This window comes from Triturus cristatus, chromosome 10 (genome assembly GCF_964204655.1).
Source record: "Triturus cristatus chromosome 10, aTriCri1.1, whole genome shotgun sequence".
Lineage (NCBI taxonomy): Eukaryota > Metazoa > Chordata > Amphibia > Caudata > Salamandridae > Triturus > Triturus cristatus.
In genome coordinates this window covers 183,909,078-183,929,433 of record NC_140593.1, presented here as the reverse complement: position 1 = coordinate 183,929,433, position 20,356 = coordinate 183,909,078, and the positions used below count along the sequence as shown (strand labels likewise).

General features: G+C 43.3%; 1 protein-coding gene across 1 annotated transcript in view; it reads left to right on the top strand.

Moving 5' to 3' along the window:
• The window catches only part of THSD7A (thrombospondin type 1 domain containing 7A), a 982,498-nt gene that overhangs the window by 691,095 nt on the left and 271,047 nt on the right, over window positions 1-20,356 (top strand). Inside the window, exon 9 of the mRNA XM_085630781.1 lies at window positions 887-1,121. Within this exon, the coding sequence (XP_085486907.1) occupies window positions 887-1,121 (235 nt within the window). The remainder of the gene's footprint in view (window positions 1-886; window positions 1,122-20,356) is intronic.

Here is a 20,356-nt window from a genome sequence, read left to right as displayed (position 1 = left end):
AAGATAAAAATGTGTTATTTTCTTCAACAAGTGCAAAATTGCTATAAAAAAACACAGACTCTGCCACAGGGATCGAACCGTACTGCGTTATAATTTACCAAGATCGTAATACCATAAAATATTTCTCCCATTTCTATGTGTTTAAACTGAACAGGAAATTTGCTGGCCCTCAGACCCTTGTGTAGTAACATATGTAATATGTACTATTTTTCGATGCCTTTGCTTTTGAGCTGAACTGCAGTGAAATTTACCCTCGGCGTACATAACACCATTGACAGAATCTTTGTTCATCCAGTCCCTTGTTTTGAATTCTTTTTCATAGAAGCCGGTTGCCATCTTTCGGAACTCAATAAAGTGCGAGACACAAGATTGGGTAAAATTCAACAAATCCTGATTCTGAGCGCCCATGTAAATCCAAGATGAGTGCAAATGGCAATTTGTACCCAAATTAGGATTAAAATTGGAGTTTTTGTTCACCATTCAAATATATCCAGGCGATTCCAGGTTTTGCACTTCGGAACCGCGAAAAACGTGTTTGATTACCAGGATATCCTATAGTCTGGTGAATAGAAATCAGAATGGGTAATTCTGTACCCTGTGATATCAGTATTTTACTATGTGTGGGACTACCTCCCCAAATACTGGGACATCCTGAATGAGAGCCTATGAAGCTACCATGTAGGATGCGAAAATCACCATCCAAACCACAACTATATCCTGCATTACAGGTGGATATCTTCAAATGATTACAATTGTGGCGTAATCCTGACACAGTAAAGTAGGATTTGTATCATGCTAAATGAATAGTAATGAATATTGATTGAATGCAGATTTACTTCCATCGTTCTCTGTCCACGTTATTGACATGTCACATCTATCGTTGTAGGTGGATCTCAGTGTCCAAACAGCAGCGCTTTGCAGGAGATGCGCCCTTGCAATGAGCACCCTTGTACCGTGTACCACTGGCAAACTGGTCCATGGGGCCAGTGCATAGAGGATGTCTCGGTGTCAGCCTTCAACTCGTCCACCAGCTGGAATGGTGAAGCCACGTGCTCCGTTGGGATGCAGACACGAAAGGTCATCTGCCTCAGGGTCAACGTGGGACAAGTGGGCCCCAAAAAGTAAGTTGTTTTACGCTTTAAATTTACTTAATACTATGTCCTTAAATGTTGTTGTCTTTCATGAATGCCCAGAACCAACCCATTGTCTATACACTGATTTTACTATAGAGAATTCTCAGACTGATTAGAAAAATAGGAGAACCAGCCATCAGTCATTAATACCCAACATGCTCTCTGTAATTACTTGTAGGCCTGGTTTATGCATGCTCAGTTTGGAGTTGAATCATTGTGTCCTGCCAATATCTTCAGCCGACATTACGAGAAAGGTCGAAAACTGATCAGCCCTAGTTTAAAATTTTTGTCCTGGTAAATAATGATCTCTTAAGGCCCAGCACTCATTATGTATTCCCCACTTGGTGTTCATGTACCTCAGAATGGGGAAAAAAACAAGTAGTACACGATATTCTCAATCCGAGGTGTGCCAATTGTACCTTCTGAAAATCGTGCAGGCACTAGTCCCTATTTCATCCTGGGTTGTAATCTGGCTTTGGGTGCAAACTGGAGTTTGCATCCAAATCGGGATATGCAAGATTCTTATAATGAAGGGCGTTTGTGTCATATAAATGTGTTGCCGAGGTTTCCCCAGAGGCTGATTGGTTAGTGACACTTTTTCACAGGTTAGCTAAATGAACCCATTGATACATTCAGTGAAAAATAAGATTACATTAAGGTAATGTGTAAACCATGAAAAAACATGTTTTGTTCATGAACACAAAAAAGGACACAATTGCAGGTCTGTTGGTCTCTCAGCAATTGCCTGAGGCCAGACACTTGCCTTGAGCCTGCTTGTTCATGGCCACCCTTCCTTTCCTTGGCAAGAATAGCCCATATCTGTTCTTCTTTGGGCTAAATTCCCTAAAATGGGCATTACTCAGTGCATTCTCAGGAAGGCGTCCTGTTTTTTGATTGCATGATATATGTAGCAAATGCTTAAAATGCTTAAAATGAGCTGTAGTTATGTTGACGTGAGTCCACCATTAGGAATATTCGTCTCTCCACTAATCATTCGGAAACGGTCAATATCTGTTATCCACAATTCATTTAAACTAACAATGAAACATGTATGATAGGCTGACCTGAAAAGCCAATTCCAATTGTTCCCACAGTAAACATGTGATATGACGTCATGAATCCAAACCAAGGCCATCGCTATTTTTCCACAAATTCAGACGCCCTATGTTTCACTATTACACGTGGAAGCCCCTGAATGTGCAAATGTGTGTCTATTTTTTGCATGCTTGATTTTTTCCTATTTGTGCGTGTCACAATTGTACAGTGGTACATTTATTTAGTTAATTGCCCAATATTCTTTGGTCTTGCTCGGTGACAGAAATGTTTTACTTCCACGGACACACTGGCAAACAAATTATGTTCCTTCAATTAGCAATAATTTCTTAAAGTATAAGTAGAAATACACTATCAATTTTCCCTAGGTGAACAGCCGTCGAATCCTTCTCTTAGCTTAATAAACTTTAAAAATGCACAAAAACTGCGCTGATTGGGAAACATAATCACTGCACCCCCACTAGTAAGTATTGAAGATATGCTAAAAATATAGCAGCCTGTTTCCTGCCATGTAGTCAAATCCCCGCCCGTCAATTGATGATGTCACTAAAAAAGGGCCCCCTCTGCAACTTTTATAAATTCATGGAAAAGCATCAAGCTGTAGCTGACACGGCTAATCCTTAAGGAGATTAAAATGTGTATGGTTGTAAACTGAATTTAATGCCTTCTTTTTTTATGTCACAAAACCCCTCAAAAGAAGTGTCTGGAATCTTTTTTATCTCAGCAAATATTTCTTTGCTTAGCAGCAGTTACAGCAAATCAGCACTTATGATTCCTTACATTAGAAGATAGTGAGGAAAGGTCACAAGATGACAGGCAGCATAAGAAATCACTTTTCGACCAACAAGCAGGCCAGAAACTGTATGGTTAGTGTGTCCAGACCTATAGTTTGCTTGGTTGCTATGTGGAAACCATCAAGTCCCATGGAGCTGCCTCCGCACCTCTCTAGATTCAACTACAATCCATTAAATTGTGAACAGTGATAACCCCAGAAGGGGTCCAGGGGAGAGGCGTATCCTATCATTCCTCTTCCAGGTGGACCAGCTAGCAAATGCTAAATATCTAAAAGTTTTGCCTTCCATGAAGATCTGAGCTAGTGATGGTTACTAGGCGAGCTGCCATTTTTCCATCCAAAAGGGCTGCAGCCATAGTTGACATGATATAAAGTAGCAGCCTTGTTGATGCAATAGACCCACTAGGATTTGGTGGCCTCCTATGTACGGCTGACTACTTGCTTTCAACACTCCAGTCTCTTAAAACACTCAGGAGAATCTAAGGCATGATACAGAGAACGTTCATCAGGTGAAAACAATAGAGCCCTGTTGCATGCCCCAGGAGCACCCTCTGTAACCAGGTCGTCTGTAAAGGAATTGTATTGCGAATGATGTGAAGTACTATGGACTAAATCCATGGGGGTTGGCATACTTAGGGCATAGGTCGTGGTCAGCAGACGAGCTCATCGGGAAATCATCTGTCTCTGTCCCAAAAACCATACAGTGATCCAAGAAGGGGAGCCTGTATGTGTTCTTATACATTTGCTAAATTATGCCACATTATATAATACTATCCGGCCAGAGGGAATGGTCCCTCAAACTGATGGTGGCTTGATGGGCGACAATGCGGGGTTCACAGTCCCGGGCAAAGGGAAGGTCCCAGGGAGAGGTCGCAGAGCCAAACGTCGTATTTGAAGTCATCGAACCATTCGGGTAAGTCCCACAAGAAAAAGAAGTCAAAGCTTGCTTCAACTTCACCTCATCCTTCTGCCGATGAGAGATGAGTGAGCGTCACCTCTTGAGGTCTGGCTCCGTGGACTGAGCCAGGGTCTGGCCGGCTCTGCGCCTCCCTGAGTTTCTGGGAGCTGGAGCGAAGACCGCCCAATTGCGTGAATTTTTTGAGGCGATGCACCTCATCTTTGGGTGGCTCTTTCCCTCTGGCATGTCTTCGGGTCCCACGGAATCAGGAGAGACCCCTACTGGATCCACACTGCAGCTCCAGTCCTGGCGCCAGTTGTGCCCCAGAGGTCCACAGATGGCTCCGGATCGGTGCTGATCGTGTCATCTTGACCTTCCTTGGTGCCGCTCCTAAGGCCGACACTTCTGGCGCCACCGGCGTTCCCCAGCAGCGGCATACCAATTATCATCTCCAACTCCAAAAAGGAGCTGAGGGGCGTTGTCTGATGCCGGCCCGGTGCTGACTCGAGCCTTGCATTCCGCTTCGGAGCCAGAGCCTGAGCTCTATTCTTATGGACTAGGATTTGGGGTGGATTGGGAAAAGTCGCCTGAGACTGAAGAAAAGCAGGCTTATGAGGAGCAAATGGACTGGCTGAGGATCTGGTTGAAGTCAGTGGAATGGATACTTCTCCAGATGCTGGCATGCTCCCTCCCATGGCTACGGAGCAGGGAGCTTTTTTCACAGTTGTGTTGCAGAGGGCAGCTGAGGTCCTGGACCTTAGCTTGCCCTAGGAGGCGGCAAAGATAATTGCCTTGACGGAAGTGCTTCAGCCAGGTGTGTCCCGTTCAGAACCACTTCTCCCTTTCAATTAGGCACTTACTGATGCTTGGCACTTGGTCCAACCCCAACACAGGGGCTCCTGTGAACAGGATGATTGCCTGCTGCCACAGCCCCACTCCAGGGGACCCAAATTTTCTCACCCAACACCTTACCCGGGAGAGCTTGGTTGTTCAAACCTCCATTGTCCCATCTAAGTTCTGGCGCATTCCCTACCACACTCCTGGTTAGGGAATCCAAAAGGCTGGACAATCTTGGAAAGGATATGTTTTCTTCCACCAGCCTGGCACAGCAGTCCTTCAACGCCATGTGCAATGTGGGCACTATACCCATGCACTGTGGTATGCAGTTGCACAGGTGCTGCCAACGGTCCTGGAGGAGGCCCGCGCCATGATCTCACAGGCTGTTGCTGGTGGGAGAGATGCAGCGAACTTTACCATCAGTTGTGGGGTTTTGACACCACCAAATCAATAGGCAGATCGGTTTCATTGACAGCGGCCCTTCAACGCCATGCCTGGTTGAGGATGACTTGCTTTTCTGGGGATGCCCAGTCCTCCCTCATTGGCATGCCCTTTGATGGCTCCCATCTTTATGGAGACAAGGTGAATTTGGTGCTGTAGCGCTTTAAGGATAGCTGGGCTATTGCCAGCTCCTTGGGCCTTTCTATGGCCCCTCATGTTCATCAATCTTCCCTTTGCTCCTGTTATGGCCAGGGAAGGGGAGTCTTTACCCAGCCAGCCACTGTGGCGTGTAAGCTCCCCAGCCTCTGCGTGGCTGCAGACGCAGTTCCTACCAGCCCAGTGGGCCAGGTAGCCAGCGGTCGAATCAGTCCACCATCCCCCAGCAGTCGCACCCTTCAAACCCTCCTAGTCTGTCAGTTTACCATCATGGGCACCCAGTGGGAGGAAGGATTTGCCATTACCTGCCCTGCTGGCACTCTATAACATTGAACAGGTGGGTTTTCAGATTGTCCGAAGGGGCTACTCCTACCCCTTTGACAATACCCTTCCCTCCATGCCACCCACCTACGACAGGCTGATGGAGAACTATCTATCTCTTCTCCACCAGGAAGTGATGGCCATTTTGGCCAAAGGAGCCATAGAGAGAGTGCAGGCACCAGAAGTAGGTCTTGGTTGCTATTCCTGCAATTTGTTGGTGCCCAAGAAGATGGAGGCCTTTGTCCTGTCCTCGACCTATGCTCTCTCAATTTCTTACTCAGGAAGGAGACATTCCAGATGCTCACTCTAGCTCAGGTTCTGTCTGCCCTAGACCCTGGAGACTGGATGATAGCGTTGGACCTGCAGGATGCCTATTTTCATATTCCCATTCTGCCTGCCCACAGGTGCTACCTGTGGTTCATGGTGGGCAATGAGCATTTTCAGTTTGATGTACTCCCTTTTGGGCTCACAAGCACCCCTCGGGTGTTTACCAAGGTGATGGCGGTGGTTGAAGCTCATTTGTGGAGATCAGGGGTGCCAGTCTTCCCATATCTTGTCAACCGGTTACTGTAGGCTGGCTCGCCCCAGGCTGTCGTCTCCCACCTACAGACTACCGTGGAACTGCTGCGTTCACAGTCAATGTGCCGAAGTCACACCTGACTCCTTCTCAGGCACCCCCCTTTCAATGGAGCTTTTCTATGCATGGTGCAGTCTCTGGCCTATCCTCCCGAATGGCGAGTCCAGGATATTCGGGCTATGATACAGATGTTTCAGCATCTATCCTGGATTTCGGTGAGACTGACTCTAAGGTTGCTGGGCCTTATGGCCTTCTGCGTCCTGCTGGTGAAACATACCCATTAGCATATGTGAGCTCTGCAGTGGGCGCAGCATCAGGGGAATCTCTCCGCCATGGTCAAGATCTCGGGGGGAGCTGCAGAGGTGGCTTACGATCCGTAATTGAGTCAGTGGCATGCCCCTCACCTTTCCCCACCCGGATCTCACAGTGGTGGCAGATGCGTCACTCCTACGATGGGGCGGCCATCTGGGACGGTGGAGATCAGAGGACTATGGTCTTCGGCAAAATCCAGACTCCTCATCAACCTGTTGGAGCTCCGAGCAATCTGACTTACATTGAAAGCCTTTGTACCCTCCTTCCAAGGAAGTTTGGTGCAGCTGTTCACGAACAACATCACCGCCATATGGTACTGCAACAAGCTGGGCAGCGTGGGGTCGTGGACCCTTTGTCAAGACCCGGCATCTCTGGACATGGCTGGAACAGAAAGGCATATCCTTAGTGGTTTGACATTTGGCGGGTTCTCTGAATGCCAGAGTGGACAAACTCAGGTGAAGGTGCCTAGAGGATCATAAATGGCATCTTCATCTGGACATAGTGCAAGGTCTCTTTCAGCAATTGGGAGAACCTTGGTTAAATCTGTTCGCCCCCACCAAGAACATGCAATATTCCAAGGTAGTCCGTGCGCAGAGATGCTTTTCATCTTCAATGGAGCTCAGTCCTCCTGAACGCCGTTCCACCCATGCCACTCCTGTCCAGAGTTCTCAAGAAGATCATGAACAACTGGGTCCAAGTCATCCTTGTGGCTCTGGACTGGTCATGGAGAGCCTGGTATCCCGAGCTTTTGAGCATGACCATTGGTCATTCGATCAGGCTACCTCTTCAGAGGGATCTTCTTTCGCAGCAGCAGGGCAGGGGTCTCCACCGGAACCTGTCAAACAGATTCTGATAAAGTCTATTTTGCATGAAGAGTTTTTCAAGCGGACGAAAATGGAGGAAACTGATGTGTAACGATTGAAAAAATACTTGTATTCATGGTATATATTTTTCAAATCAAGACCCGTTTAAAACCTTTCTTACAATAAGGAACAATTTCATTTTACAATAATTTTGTACTTATTTATATGTCCAATTGGTCCATTTTTGCCCTAGTAAAAATCTTTGCAAAATAATTTTCCATGATAGGTTTGAAGCAAACATTGTTTTCCTTCTTTCCCTATTGTGCAAGCTCAAAAATAATGTAAACATGTAACTTCTTTTGTGGAGACCTTCTGCCCAAAGCCTGTAATGTTATCTTGGCAGCCAGGTATCCCTTTTCCAAGATGGTTTACACCTGTCATTTGACTAAATTTGTGGCATGGTGTTCTGAAAGACACATTGATCCCCTTTCTGCCCCTTTCTCAGGTGCTCCTTTTTGTTCTTTCCCTTGCCCAGCAGGGCTGTGCTCTGGGCACTGTTAAAGGATATCTATCAGCAATTTCTGTTTTTATTTGGTTGCCTGACCAACTTTCTCTTTTCCAATCCCCTATTGTACCTAGGTTTTTTAAAGGTTTGCAACATATGTTCTCTCCCACTACCTTTGTTATGCCCCAGGGGCATCTCAATCTCATCCCCACCTTCTTTATGTGCACTCCCTTCAAGCCTCCGCTCAATTGTCCTCTCAGGCTCCTTGCCATCAAGACGGCCATTCTTGTGGCAATCACATCTGCTCCAAGGGTCAGTGAGCTTCAGGCCTTCTCACTCAAGCCTCCTTATTGTAGCATCTACCCAGACAAACTGGTGCTTTGTACAAGAGCTTCCTCTGTTCCGAAAGTGGTCACTCCATTTCAAATAGGCCAAACCATAACTCTTCCTTCTTTTTATGCTCCACCTTATCCCTCTAAGGAAGAGGAGCGATTTCACCGTCTGGACCCAAAAAGAGTATTGTGATTCTACATTGACAGCACAAAAGAGTTCCGGGTGGATGACCAACTCTTCATGGGGTATGTTGGAGCGAAGAAAGAATGAGCTGTGCATAAGCGCATCATCTCCTGATGGATCATGCTCTGCATCGAAACCTGTTATGCACTGGCTAAGAACCAACCGCCGGAGGGTTTGCATGCTCATTCCAACAGAGCTAGCGCTGTTACCACTGCGTATGCTCACGGAGTCCCGGTCCTGGATATATGCCAGGCAGCAACATGGGCCTCATTGCACAAGTTCACCAAACATTACTATATGAACAGTCAGGTCCGTAGATATGCACTTTGCCCATTTAGTCCTTCAGGACTTCCTTGTGTGAAATTGGTCTGCAGACCCACCTCTGGGGAGGTATGCTTGGGTATCTATTCTAAGGTAAGTAATCTGTGGATAGAAGTCTCTATCAGATTAACAAGTTACTGACCTTCGGTAATGCCTTATCTAGGCTCCTCTTTCTAGCCGCAGATTCCTAACCGACTCACCCATCCTCCCTGCTCTACGAACGGATTTCTAGGGACCGGGTACTTCCCTTTCAGTGCCCTAGTTTTCCACATCAGTGTACTTCGTGGCTCCGTGCTTCTGACGTGGAAAGTCACGAAAAGTAACTGACGTCTGCATGCCTGAGTTTTGCCTATTTAGACATTACGAGTGTAATTTCCGGTGCGGCAGCGACGCCATGCGAAGTCAAAGAACACCACCTACCACAGCGCAGGGGTACTGCTCACAAAAAAAAAATCCGGCTCCAGTCGGACTCCAGGGGAATATTCAAAGGTAAGGAGTCTGCGGCTAGATTGAGTCTCTACCAGATATGGCATCACCATTTGGGAATACCTTAAATATTAGAATCCTCCAGAATAGTTATCATGTTCCTTATTTTTCTTTTAGCATTTTTAACAGGCAGAATGAATGATTCCAGTGTGAGCAGACAAGATCAGTTTTACAATCTTTTAAATGAAAATGGTCTATATTTCGATTATAAAACCAAAATATGGAGCTAATGTTTATACAGCAAGGTAATTAATAAGCGGTTTGGATGGGCCTTGATTTGTGTGTATAAACATGGTGGTGGGTTGGAAATTTCAATTGTAGAAGGAACAAACATGAGTATATTTGGTGAATTTCATCAGTTTCAGAAAAAAAAAAAATGATGTAGACAACCTCGTTTTATGGAACAAATGTAATTGCTATGATTGATGTATGAATAACTTTTTGGCCAAAATTAACTAATGCTTTGTGTCATCTCAAAGTGATGAAAAGTGACAAATTAATATTTCCTTTCCAGCACCAACGGTACTTTGTGCTGGAAATGTGCTGTTTTCACTGCCCAAAAAGTACTCTTCTAGTTGCTCTACGTCAACGGGGCGCTATTTGGTTGGGTCATTGCAAACACCCATACATTTTGATGTAAAGTCTGATCTACTATGCTAGCCAGACTGGATTTTGCATTTCAAAAGTTCCTTCTTGAAGCAGGAGTGCACACCACGCATCCAATGTTTGGAATGCTTCTTAAATGTGTCTAGGCATAGGAATTTATACTGGAAGGGTATCCTTCCATGAAAGATCATAGGCTAGGCAGTGCACACTCTTCTGCACCATGGTAGAAAACTGTGCGTCACATGCGGGACTTCATTTAGAACAGGAGTGGAGGGAAAGACTGAAGTAGCATGCCAGTCTTAGGAGCTCTGACACACAGATTCACACTTATGGTGGACTGTAAAAACAAAGGTCACATACCAACTGACTAACTCAGGAAAAAGGTCTATCTAACAAGATCACAAAGGTTTAACTTATATTCAGAGCACGATTTGAGCTGACATGTTTTATCTAGCAAACAACCTCTCTTGTGCTTATCTTTCTCAGTTTGGGAGCGCAATCCTCAAATGTATTTCCCAAATCAATGTTAATAGAATTTCTTCTCTTTTTTATGAGCGTGATCGAGGCTGCAAGGAAGGAGGTTGAGATGTCTCGACTAAATAGTACCTGCAGCACTTTCTGCTGTATTTACTTATTGGCCCGGTTGTTTGGAAAACAAGTGCCAAAAACAGTGTTTAATTTTTTGGACCAGGGAGGAAAAATGAAAGTGGACAGCTCTGAGATTTTCATTCCTGTGAAATACTGGATTTAAAATGATGTTACCATTTGTAAGAAATTGGGTCACAGGTTGAGGGTGGGTGAAACCCTTCTCAAGCAGCAACCACAACTCTTGTCAGGGTGAAATCACAAGCTAACCCCAAATTATCCTCTGCTCATCCCTCTGCTAGCTTGGCACAGAGCAGTCAGGCTTAATTTAGAGGCAATGTGTAAAGAATTTATGCAGCACCTCAAACAGTAATAACATGTGAGAGAGAGAGAGAGATACAATGTTGTTTATTTAGACCATAGTCTTAAAACAATACATAAAATATGATTTGGATCCGCATAGTGATAACATTATTAGTTCTACAGAGAAAAAATAAACAATTTAACATACAGGGGGATAAAAAAAGAAAAAGAAAAAAAAATGTAGCCCCCAAACGTGAAAAGACAAAAAATGAACAATCCCACACTGATTTAGAAATATAAAACAAAATAGAATAAATAGTTTGACACCAAAACGACAAAAATCCAATCAGTAAAACCAGAGATATGCAATTTTAAGCGCCCAAGCGACACTCGCTGCTATTTGGTCGTGTGAGACTGGTGGAAACACACAAATTCAGACTGACGGCGATGGAGTGCAGGTCGAATACAGGGGCCAGGTTAGCCCCACTGAAATAGTTATTTCCCAGTCCTGCACCAAGAGTTCCCTTCAATGTGCAAGGGGTCGCAAAAAGCAGGGAGAGTGTTGTGGGCACCCGCTGAAGTAGTGCAAAGAGCCAGCCGGGGATGGTAATTGCTGTAGCCTGAAGGTCCTGTCGGTGTCATGAATAGTTGGAACTGGAGCTTCACATTGGTGATCCCCACAATGGTTGATACTGTAGTGTGAAGAATAAGGGTGATGGAACTTCACTGTACTATTGTCTTTATATACTTACCTTCTCTGGACATATCTTGTGTGCTTTTCTTGTGCATCATCTTGTTTAAATCCTGGTTCCATCGTCTAGCCTGATGCTCCCAGGAGTCCCTTGCCACTGGCTGGGCTGGTTGTTGGTGAGTTCTCGGCTGTGAACAACCCTGGACATGGGTTCCTTTGGCATGCATTAAACTACTGATTTTTACCTGCCTGCACCTCTTCTTCAATATTTGGCAACAAGTTGTGGAAGTATCTGTTCAGGAGCTTATAGTCCATTCCTGCCTCTGGTGTGTACTGACTGCCGGCGTCCTTCTACTTGGCTCTGGATTCGAGCGCAGCCTGTGCCGCTGATTTTCTGGATTTCTTTGGCCTGTAAGAGGTCAATTGCTGGTGGCGTGCAACATTGTTGCTGTTCTCCTGCTGTGAACGGTGGCATTTGGGCTCGCCCTGTAGCTCGAGTGTGGCGAGCTCACACTGCTCAAGCATTTTGAACTCGTGGTGTTCAGGCCACGAAGTGTCACATGTCTATGATTCATACAGCCACTCGAGCTGCCAGAGTGACTCACACAGCAGCTCTAGTGTTGAAGAGCTTGCGCTGTTTCATCACATCATCACTTGTGCGGTTTTGTCCAGACAGAGCTAACTGTGGTAATTGGCCCTCAGCGACGAGTTTTCCTATAGGCTGCAACACAAGCACCTGGTTAGCTCAATCCAAACAGTCATTTTAGTGGTTTCTGCTAAGGTGTTTTAGTATATTTAGGGTTTCTTTCAACGTGCTATTTTGTTGGAGTCAGTCCTGTGTTGGAAATCCTTCAGTTCTTCAACCACTCCATTTATTTTTGAGGCACATAGGAAATTATCTTTTCAGTGGATTTTAAGTGATTTTGAGATAACATTTTCCTATTTATACACCAGTTTATATACTGAGCATTGGATGCTTCTCAGTTTTGCTTCAGCTCTTAAAGTTTGTTTATTATTATTTGTCACAGCACCATTGCCATGGATTTCAATTAATGTTCAGATCAAATCTCTCAATATCTACTGAATCCAGGGAGACCTCCTATTCTCTGGAAGCAATGGTTTTGCATCTTTGAAAAATATTTAGTGGGTATTGATGCCACCAAGTATGAACCAAAAAGGAAGGCAGCGTTTCTATTAAGTCACTTAGGATGGGAAGGGCAGCAAATACATGACAATCTACCACTTGTTAAGGTGCCTGGTGGTGAAGGAGATGGTTGGAATGAATTAATTGAGGCTGTGTCACATTTGCAGAATACGTTTTCAGAACAGCCGAGTGCTCTCCTTGAGAGGTTTAATTTCTTTAAAAGGGAACAGTTGATGGATGAGAGTATTGAGGTGTTTATTTCTGTTATTAGGTTATGGTCCTCAACCTGCAACTTTGGAGAGTATTTACACACTTATTTGAGAGATCAGTTCGATGTTTCCAGCTTTTCAAAGAAAATCCAGGATCATTTACTGAGTTGTTGGGATCCTACTCAGACAGAAGTTATTGATGTGGCTAAGTCTATTGAATGATCATAATTTCCAGCAAGGTTATGGAAGTGGAACATTCACCGAGTTCACATGTTAATGTTTATTCATATTCTGTATAGAGTTAATTCAGTGCTATATTTACAAAAGATAGATTTGAGAAAATGTATTAAAAAAAAGTCAAAGTTATTATTTTTGGTGTGGCTCAAAATCTCACATGGGCAATAACACCAGTTACCCAGCTTGGAGGAAACAATGGATCAACTGCAAAAAACGGAGCCATTATCAAAGTGTATATGTAGAGGGGGAAAACCATACATCGAGGTTAGCAATATGGATATTGGTACAGATTATTGCTCTTCCGATTTGGCAAAAGTTATTCTTAACATGCAGGCAAGCAATAATGACAACATTTCAAACCTGTTTGGTAGAATTAAAGGGCCCAGGTGTGAGGTCTCTGTTGGAGATTTCAAGATTAATATGATGATTGACTCAGGTGCTCCACTAACCAAATTCTCTAATGTCTGTTTCGAACAGCATTGGGGTAAACATTTTTCTCTCCAACAGCCTGATATTTCTCCCAAGACTTTTGGAGAGCAGGATATTGATTTATTGAGTTTCTTTAATGATTCTTTAACATGCCTGGGTAGAACAACGAAAACAAAGATGTTTGTTTCTAATAAATGCAGGAAGCTGGTTGTGTGCCAAGACTTGGCTAAATTGGGCCTTATGCTAATTCCTGGAGTGAGACACCACTAGTAGCAACTGATACCTTCATTGCTGTTCTACTAACCAAGTTGGGTTCCGCTAATAAGTGTTTGTCCACTGCATATCTGTCACTAGTTGAGACATGCTTCAAGTCTCCTCCAACTGATTTTTGGGTCATCAATTTGTCCACAACTGATTTTATCAGGAAATTCCCAGAGGTATTTAAGAACGTGATTGGGTCTATTAAGAATTTTTAACATAAGACCTGACTTAAATCGAGTGCTGTCCCAATTGTGCATACAGTGCAACCTGTTCCTTTAAGTGTGAGGAAGTATCTTAAAAAAGTATTACAAAAGTTGCCATTTGAAAAGTTAATTGCAAACACAGAATCAGCAGAGTGGGTGAGCCCTATTGTTATTGTGCAGAAGAAATCTGGGGAGATGTGTCTATGTGTGGACCTTTGCACTTTAAATAAGAACATTTTGGTTGATTGCCACCATCTCCCAAAGTTTTATGGCCGATTCGCCCATATAGGGCAGGAGAAATATTTTACTTTGATTGATTTGCACTCAGCTTATCACCTGATCCCTCTAGCAGAGGATCTCAGGATTTGACCAAACTTTTCATGCTTTTTGGGGCATTTCATTTTTACATATTCCTTTGGCTTAGCATCAGCTGCCAGTGTATTTCAGAGATTTATGGATATCATATAGGGAATGTAGCTGGTGTCCAGGCTTTCCATGATGAGATGCTTATTTGTATTGACACCATTGAGTAACACAACCTTATTTTAGAGAAAATATTGCAAATGTTCAAAGATGTTGATGTTGTCACACTCAGATCTGACAAGAGCAGCTTTCTAGTACAAGAGTACTTAGGACAGCATATTTCGAATGAAGGAATCAAGACAAAATTTCCTTTGGTAAAGGCTATTCAGTATGGTATACAACCTAAAGATATACACTCACCTCAATCTTTTTGGGGACTTAGTGAGTATTACTCGAGTTTTATAGAGGAGTATGCTTTTATTATACAGCCTTTACATGCATTGCTTAAGAAAGGTACAACATTTACCTGGGATAGTGTTGCCGACGAGGCTTTTTACTGAATCAAAGGAAAGATCACTTCTGCACCTTCTTGTGTTCTTTTGACTCAGAGGGTAGATGTTTTATGACAGTAGATTCTAGTCAGGGTGGTTTGGGTGCTGTCCTTTTTTAATGGGTCACATGAGCACACAGTAGCATTTGCCTCCCATTGTCTCAAATAGTTGGAGACTAATTATTCCACCATTGAGCATAAAGCCCTTGCCTGCTGTTGGGCAGCTGACAATTTTAAGACCTTTTTGTGGGGGTCAGAATTTGAAATTTGTAGTGATCACAAACCCTAATTTACATGCTATATGGGAGTGGCACAAGTAAGGCTTCTACTAGATTAGTCAGACTGCTAGCATATCTTCAAGAATTTTCATTTACTGTTAAACACATTTCTCATGGGAAAAACATGAGGGCAGGCTATTTGTCAAGGGTGCCTTTGGAATTGAATGCTGCTGCAGATATAGAAGAAGATAATGAATGTGTGGTTACCTTTGTTGATGACATGTTGAAGGACAAGGGGGCAGTATCTAAAGCGGACTGGCTTTAGGTGTTGGAATCATACTTTGTGTTAAAAAAAGTTCTTTAGTTTGTCAAGAACGGTTGGCCAGAAAAAAAAAATTTAAATTCTCAGCTCCAACTGTTTGCCAAGATCACTGAGGAATTATCAATTATTATAGGTGTTCCCATGCATCAAGATGTGTGCATTCCCCCTACTGCGTTTTGAGCTTTAATGATTAAGTTGGACCATGAGGGTCATTTGGGTATCAGTGGCACATGTAAGAGCTTGAATCAGTATTATTGGTGACTTTCTATGGATTCTCAAGTAATCAACTTGATAAATTCATGTAGTGCTTCTCTCCATTCAGATAAGCTTTGGAAGACCTTTGAGTCACCTTTGCATGTCGTTCCATTACCTGAGAATCCTTGGGATAAGTTGCCTTGAACTTCGCAACGCCATTTGATACATTGCCACCCAATTGCAGCTGGTCGGTGATCCCTTGGCAGTGAAAAGCGTTGGACTTGGACTTATTTGAAATACATTAAACTACTAATTATCACCTATATGTGCCTCTTCTTCCACATTTGTGTTGGTGAACTGTGCAAGTGATAAGATTTCAGAACCAACTGGAGCTTTCACAGTCGCAAAGAGCCCAAAAACTTAAAATCAGCATCTCTAAGCCCACATCAAGAATCCAGGACCTGAGGAGCACCACTTGAGGGATGGGGATTGTTCAAGCTGGATCTGGGTGCTGGTTTAGGTGGTTGAGAGCCTGTTATGTCCCTGTGGCTCTGAACAGGAGGCCCACAGACTAACCCTTTGAGTTACTCGGGGAGTCCTGAATTCAGGTGCAGGTCCAAATCCCTCTGACTCAGACAGGAGGGCAGCACTCCAGCAAGGTAGCAGTCCAGCAAGGCAGTAGTCCAGCAGTACAGCACTCCAGCAGAGTGGCAGTTCTTTCAGCAGCACAGAAGTCCTTCCTGGCAGAGTTTCCCCAGATCCAGAAGTGTACTGAAGAGTTGGTGTCTGAGGTCCAATATGTATACCTGGTGTCTCCTTTAAGTGAGAGAAGCATCAAGAGATTTCCCCTTGAAGTGCACAGGTTTCCTGCCTTCCCTTCCGTGGCTTCAGACTAACTACCGGGGGTATGCAGCCCTTTGTGTGGAAGCAGGACACAGCCTATTCAAGTGAAAGCAGAGTTGAGCCCAGCTCTGCCCTCCCATCATGCCAGTGAGAGCCCATCCAGGCACACCTAAGCTCTCCTTTGTGTGTGGCTGTCTAGGGGGAAAACACAATACTCAGCTGTCAGCTACACCTAACCATGCACAAAAATGCCAATTTTCTAAAAGTGCAAAAAGAACTGTTGATGGATGGACAGAATGCAGAACAATGTCATACATTCACCCCAGTACAGAGATCTGGGCCTAAATCCATCGTTTTTTTGCTCACCATGCCATTTTAGTTTGGACCCAGCCATATGCAAATCAGTCTTGACCCTGTGCCCAATGGGAACAGTCCAGCCCGAACTGCCAGGCCAGGTCCTCCCTGGACTGAAGACAAGCATACTAGGACCGGTTTTGGGGTTTCACCCCTCTTCAGCCAGGATAGCTTGATTCCAGTGGCATGGAGAGCACAGGACTCACGTCTGAGCATACACGTCCCACTCGGGGTGACAAATGCAAAAAGAACTGTTGATGAACAGAATGCAGAACAATGTCATACATTCACCCCAGTACAGAGATCTGGGCCTAAATCCATCGTTTTTTTGCTCACCATGCCATTTCAGTTTGGACCCAGCCATATGCAAATCTGTCTTGACCCTGTGCCCAATTGTGTGTCTTTTAATTTTCTAAAAGTGGCATTTTCAAATTTTTTATTTAATATCCAAATTTCCAAGAAGTGACGATTTTTCATTACAATTCCACAGACACCAAACATGTACTGGTCACCTGTTCCCATTTGGAAGTTACATCTTCTTAAATGTAATTAGTTAACTCTAGTGTTATCCTATGGGAGAGGGTGGCCTTGCAATAGTGAAAATGAATGTAAGAGTTTTTCACTACTAGGCCATGTAAAGCTTAAAAGTACATGTCCAACTTTTTAAATCCACAACACCCAGGCCTCTGGGCTGTCCAGGGCCTAAACTAGGGGTGACTTATGCATATTAAAAAGGAAGGTTTGGGCCTGGCAAAAGGTTTATTTTACTAGATTGAAATGCCAGTTTAAACCTGCACACATACGCTGCAATGGCAGACATGTTTAAAGGGCTACTTAAGTGGGTGGCACAATAAGTGCTGCAGGACCACTAGTAGCATTTAATTTACAGGCCCTGGGTACATGTAGTGCCACTTTACTAGGAGCTTCTAAGTAAATTAAATATGGCAATTGGGGATAAGTCAATGTTACCAGATTTTAAGGAGTGAACACATGCACTTTAGCACTGGTTAGTAGTAGTAAAGTATACAGAAAAGACCAGCAAAAACGAAATTATAGAAAATGGAAGAGGAAGCCAGAAGGTTTGGGGGAAGACCAACCTAAGGCTGACAGATCTAACACCATTGCTAGAAATGCATACATAATCTGTTCTCTGCACCCTTACTGCCACATTCATATATACTCAACCAAAACATTCACATTTATTGAGTACTCTATTTTCTCTTGCCATTAGACATTGTGCCCTACTAGTTACCTTTTTCTGTGCCACTGTTCTTCCTAAACAACATCAATGTGCATTGCAAGAAAGAGTATAAAATGCAATGACAGTGCTATAGGAAGAGAAGTGGGACATTCAGCCTCAACCCTTCCCCTCTCCGGCTTGCTTTGTTGTTTCTGAGCCCTTGCCTTGTTTTGATATGATTAAGATAGTTGCTTGCATTTTACAAATAAAATGCAAACATCGAGTGGCTGAATACAATAGTTGTTTGCATTTGAGAAGTAAAATACATCACAATTCCAGCTGCCTGACATGAAGGGGCCCAGGCAAAAGCTTAACAGAAAGGGGCAGACTTATCAAAATCTTGTGCTGCTGCAGAGTCACACGAAGTGACAGAAAGCAGTGCAAAGTCTTTGTAGGGGATTTACTTTCCAGCACAAAACGTATTTTGCACTGGAAAGATGCCCTTTTTGTAGCTTAAATGGCACTATGCTGTGCTTTCCAATACATTGCATCAAAGGGCCATTCCACAGGCAGTACTTGGGTGTCCTATGGCTACCTCCGCTGGAGGTCGCCGTGCGCTGATTAAATGTCCTATTGATACCATGTATGGTTCTTGATGCAATGCCTGACCTACAAAGATTGTCAGAGAAGACTTTATGCAAAAAAATAAATGCCTTCTTGAGGGAAGTGTAAAACAGGAGAAATATTTTTATTTGTTTCTACATTTCACACATCCAATGTGTGAAATGTGAATAAAATTGTCCAACCATATTAGTTTGTACTGGAAGGATAAACTCTCACTAGGAATCCTATAGTAGAAATCATGCACACACACACATTTGTACCATGTTGCAAAGGATATTTATGGTGCTAGGCTGCCACTTTGTTCACCAGCATAGGGGACACAGAACACAGAGAGGGTAAGTAATGGTGGACTGGAGAGCTTCAGACTGCATGCAGTGAAAGTGTGTGTGTGATGTCTAGTGTAGGTAATGTACTGGAAGGATTACATTCCAAACTACTATACTCTTAAAACATTTTCCTCATTAAATGTGTAATGCATAGTGTACAGTGCAATACTTCATAGCAAAAAAAACTTGCTCTCCTGCTTTGCACCTGCCTTAAGGAGGGGTAATATTTGGTGCAAAGCCATATCTAACATTGTTAGTAGATAGTCTTTGCATCAAAAACTATGAGTGGTAACGTGAGAACATCCAAATGCTATGCATTAGATGTTCCCTTAACGCAAAATAGCGCAAAGCTTTTGTAGGTGATTGTAGGTGGGGCCCACCAGCACTTATTTTTGGGGACCAGCACCTATTTTTTCTCAACAAAGTTTGATCCAGAGAAAGAAAGAGAAAAACACAAAAGGAGGGAAAAAAGGAGGAAGAGAAAGGTGGGAATACAGTAACAAAAAGAGAAAGTAGGAATGGAAAAAACTGAAAGAATGAGATGTAGAGGCAGAGACTTTCTGGTTGTAAATTAAAGAGGCATGAGGTGGAATCAAGACTAGATAGCCTTGGTATTCGGTACCTCTAACCTTCGTTATGCCTTTTGCCTCACCTGTAATGAATGTAGTGTAGCATTTAGTTATTGTTTGATTTCAAACGGTCTGCAAAGATTTGCTACTGAATTTTATTTCAATCATATAGATGAGTGTTTTGTTGTTGTTGCCTGGGCAGTTGACTAAACCTTTGTTGGGTTGCTTACTTTCAAATGCTGACAGCCTCCTATATAGCGCAGCTTAGAATTTCTCCTCTGATCTTGACCCAAGTGTAATATTCATTCAAAAGAGAAAAACTGAAAATGGAATGGATCTTTTTAGGGCAGTCCGGAGCATGCAACAAATTGGGTTATCTTGTTTCACATCCAGCACATCATGTTTCATTGTTTTCACATAGGCTTACAGGCCTCCAATTAAAGTCAAATTTTACACACAGCCATACTGGATGACTGGGGTTTATCATTTCTAGCAGCTTTGAACATTTGGAAATTATATCATTTCTTTAGTATGCTCCCTTCTTCGCAAATTCCCTATCACTTAAAATTCCATGAAATTAGAAATTTAATGAGGAAGTAGGTCAGTCTTTCAGCAGTGGGCATTGCTAAGGAAGATGCAGTAAAAAGACTGAGTGGCTAAAAGACACCTATGCCTTTATCATAAAGATATTGTCGGCCATGATGGACTATTGCACACCATTATGATTTGGTGATTTTCAAAGACATTTGAATTTAGAACAAGTATACACTTATGTTTCAATGATCATTTGCAAGAGGTCTTGTCAATTTGCTGAAACCCACAAACATTACCAATGGTACTGCCCAAGCTTGACAAGCACTGCTCATTTCTTGTGTAGCTATGCTCAGGCATGTAATCAACATCTTAGCAATATCTAGTCTATTAGCAGGGGCTTTCTATGTTGACAGCCATGGGAAAAGTGTCATTAAGCAATTTTGTGAAAAAAGAGTACAAACTGTACACATGTAGATGCAGTGATTAAACTAGGGAGTAAGGATCCAAAATCGGACATT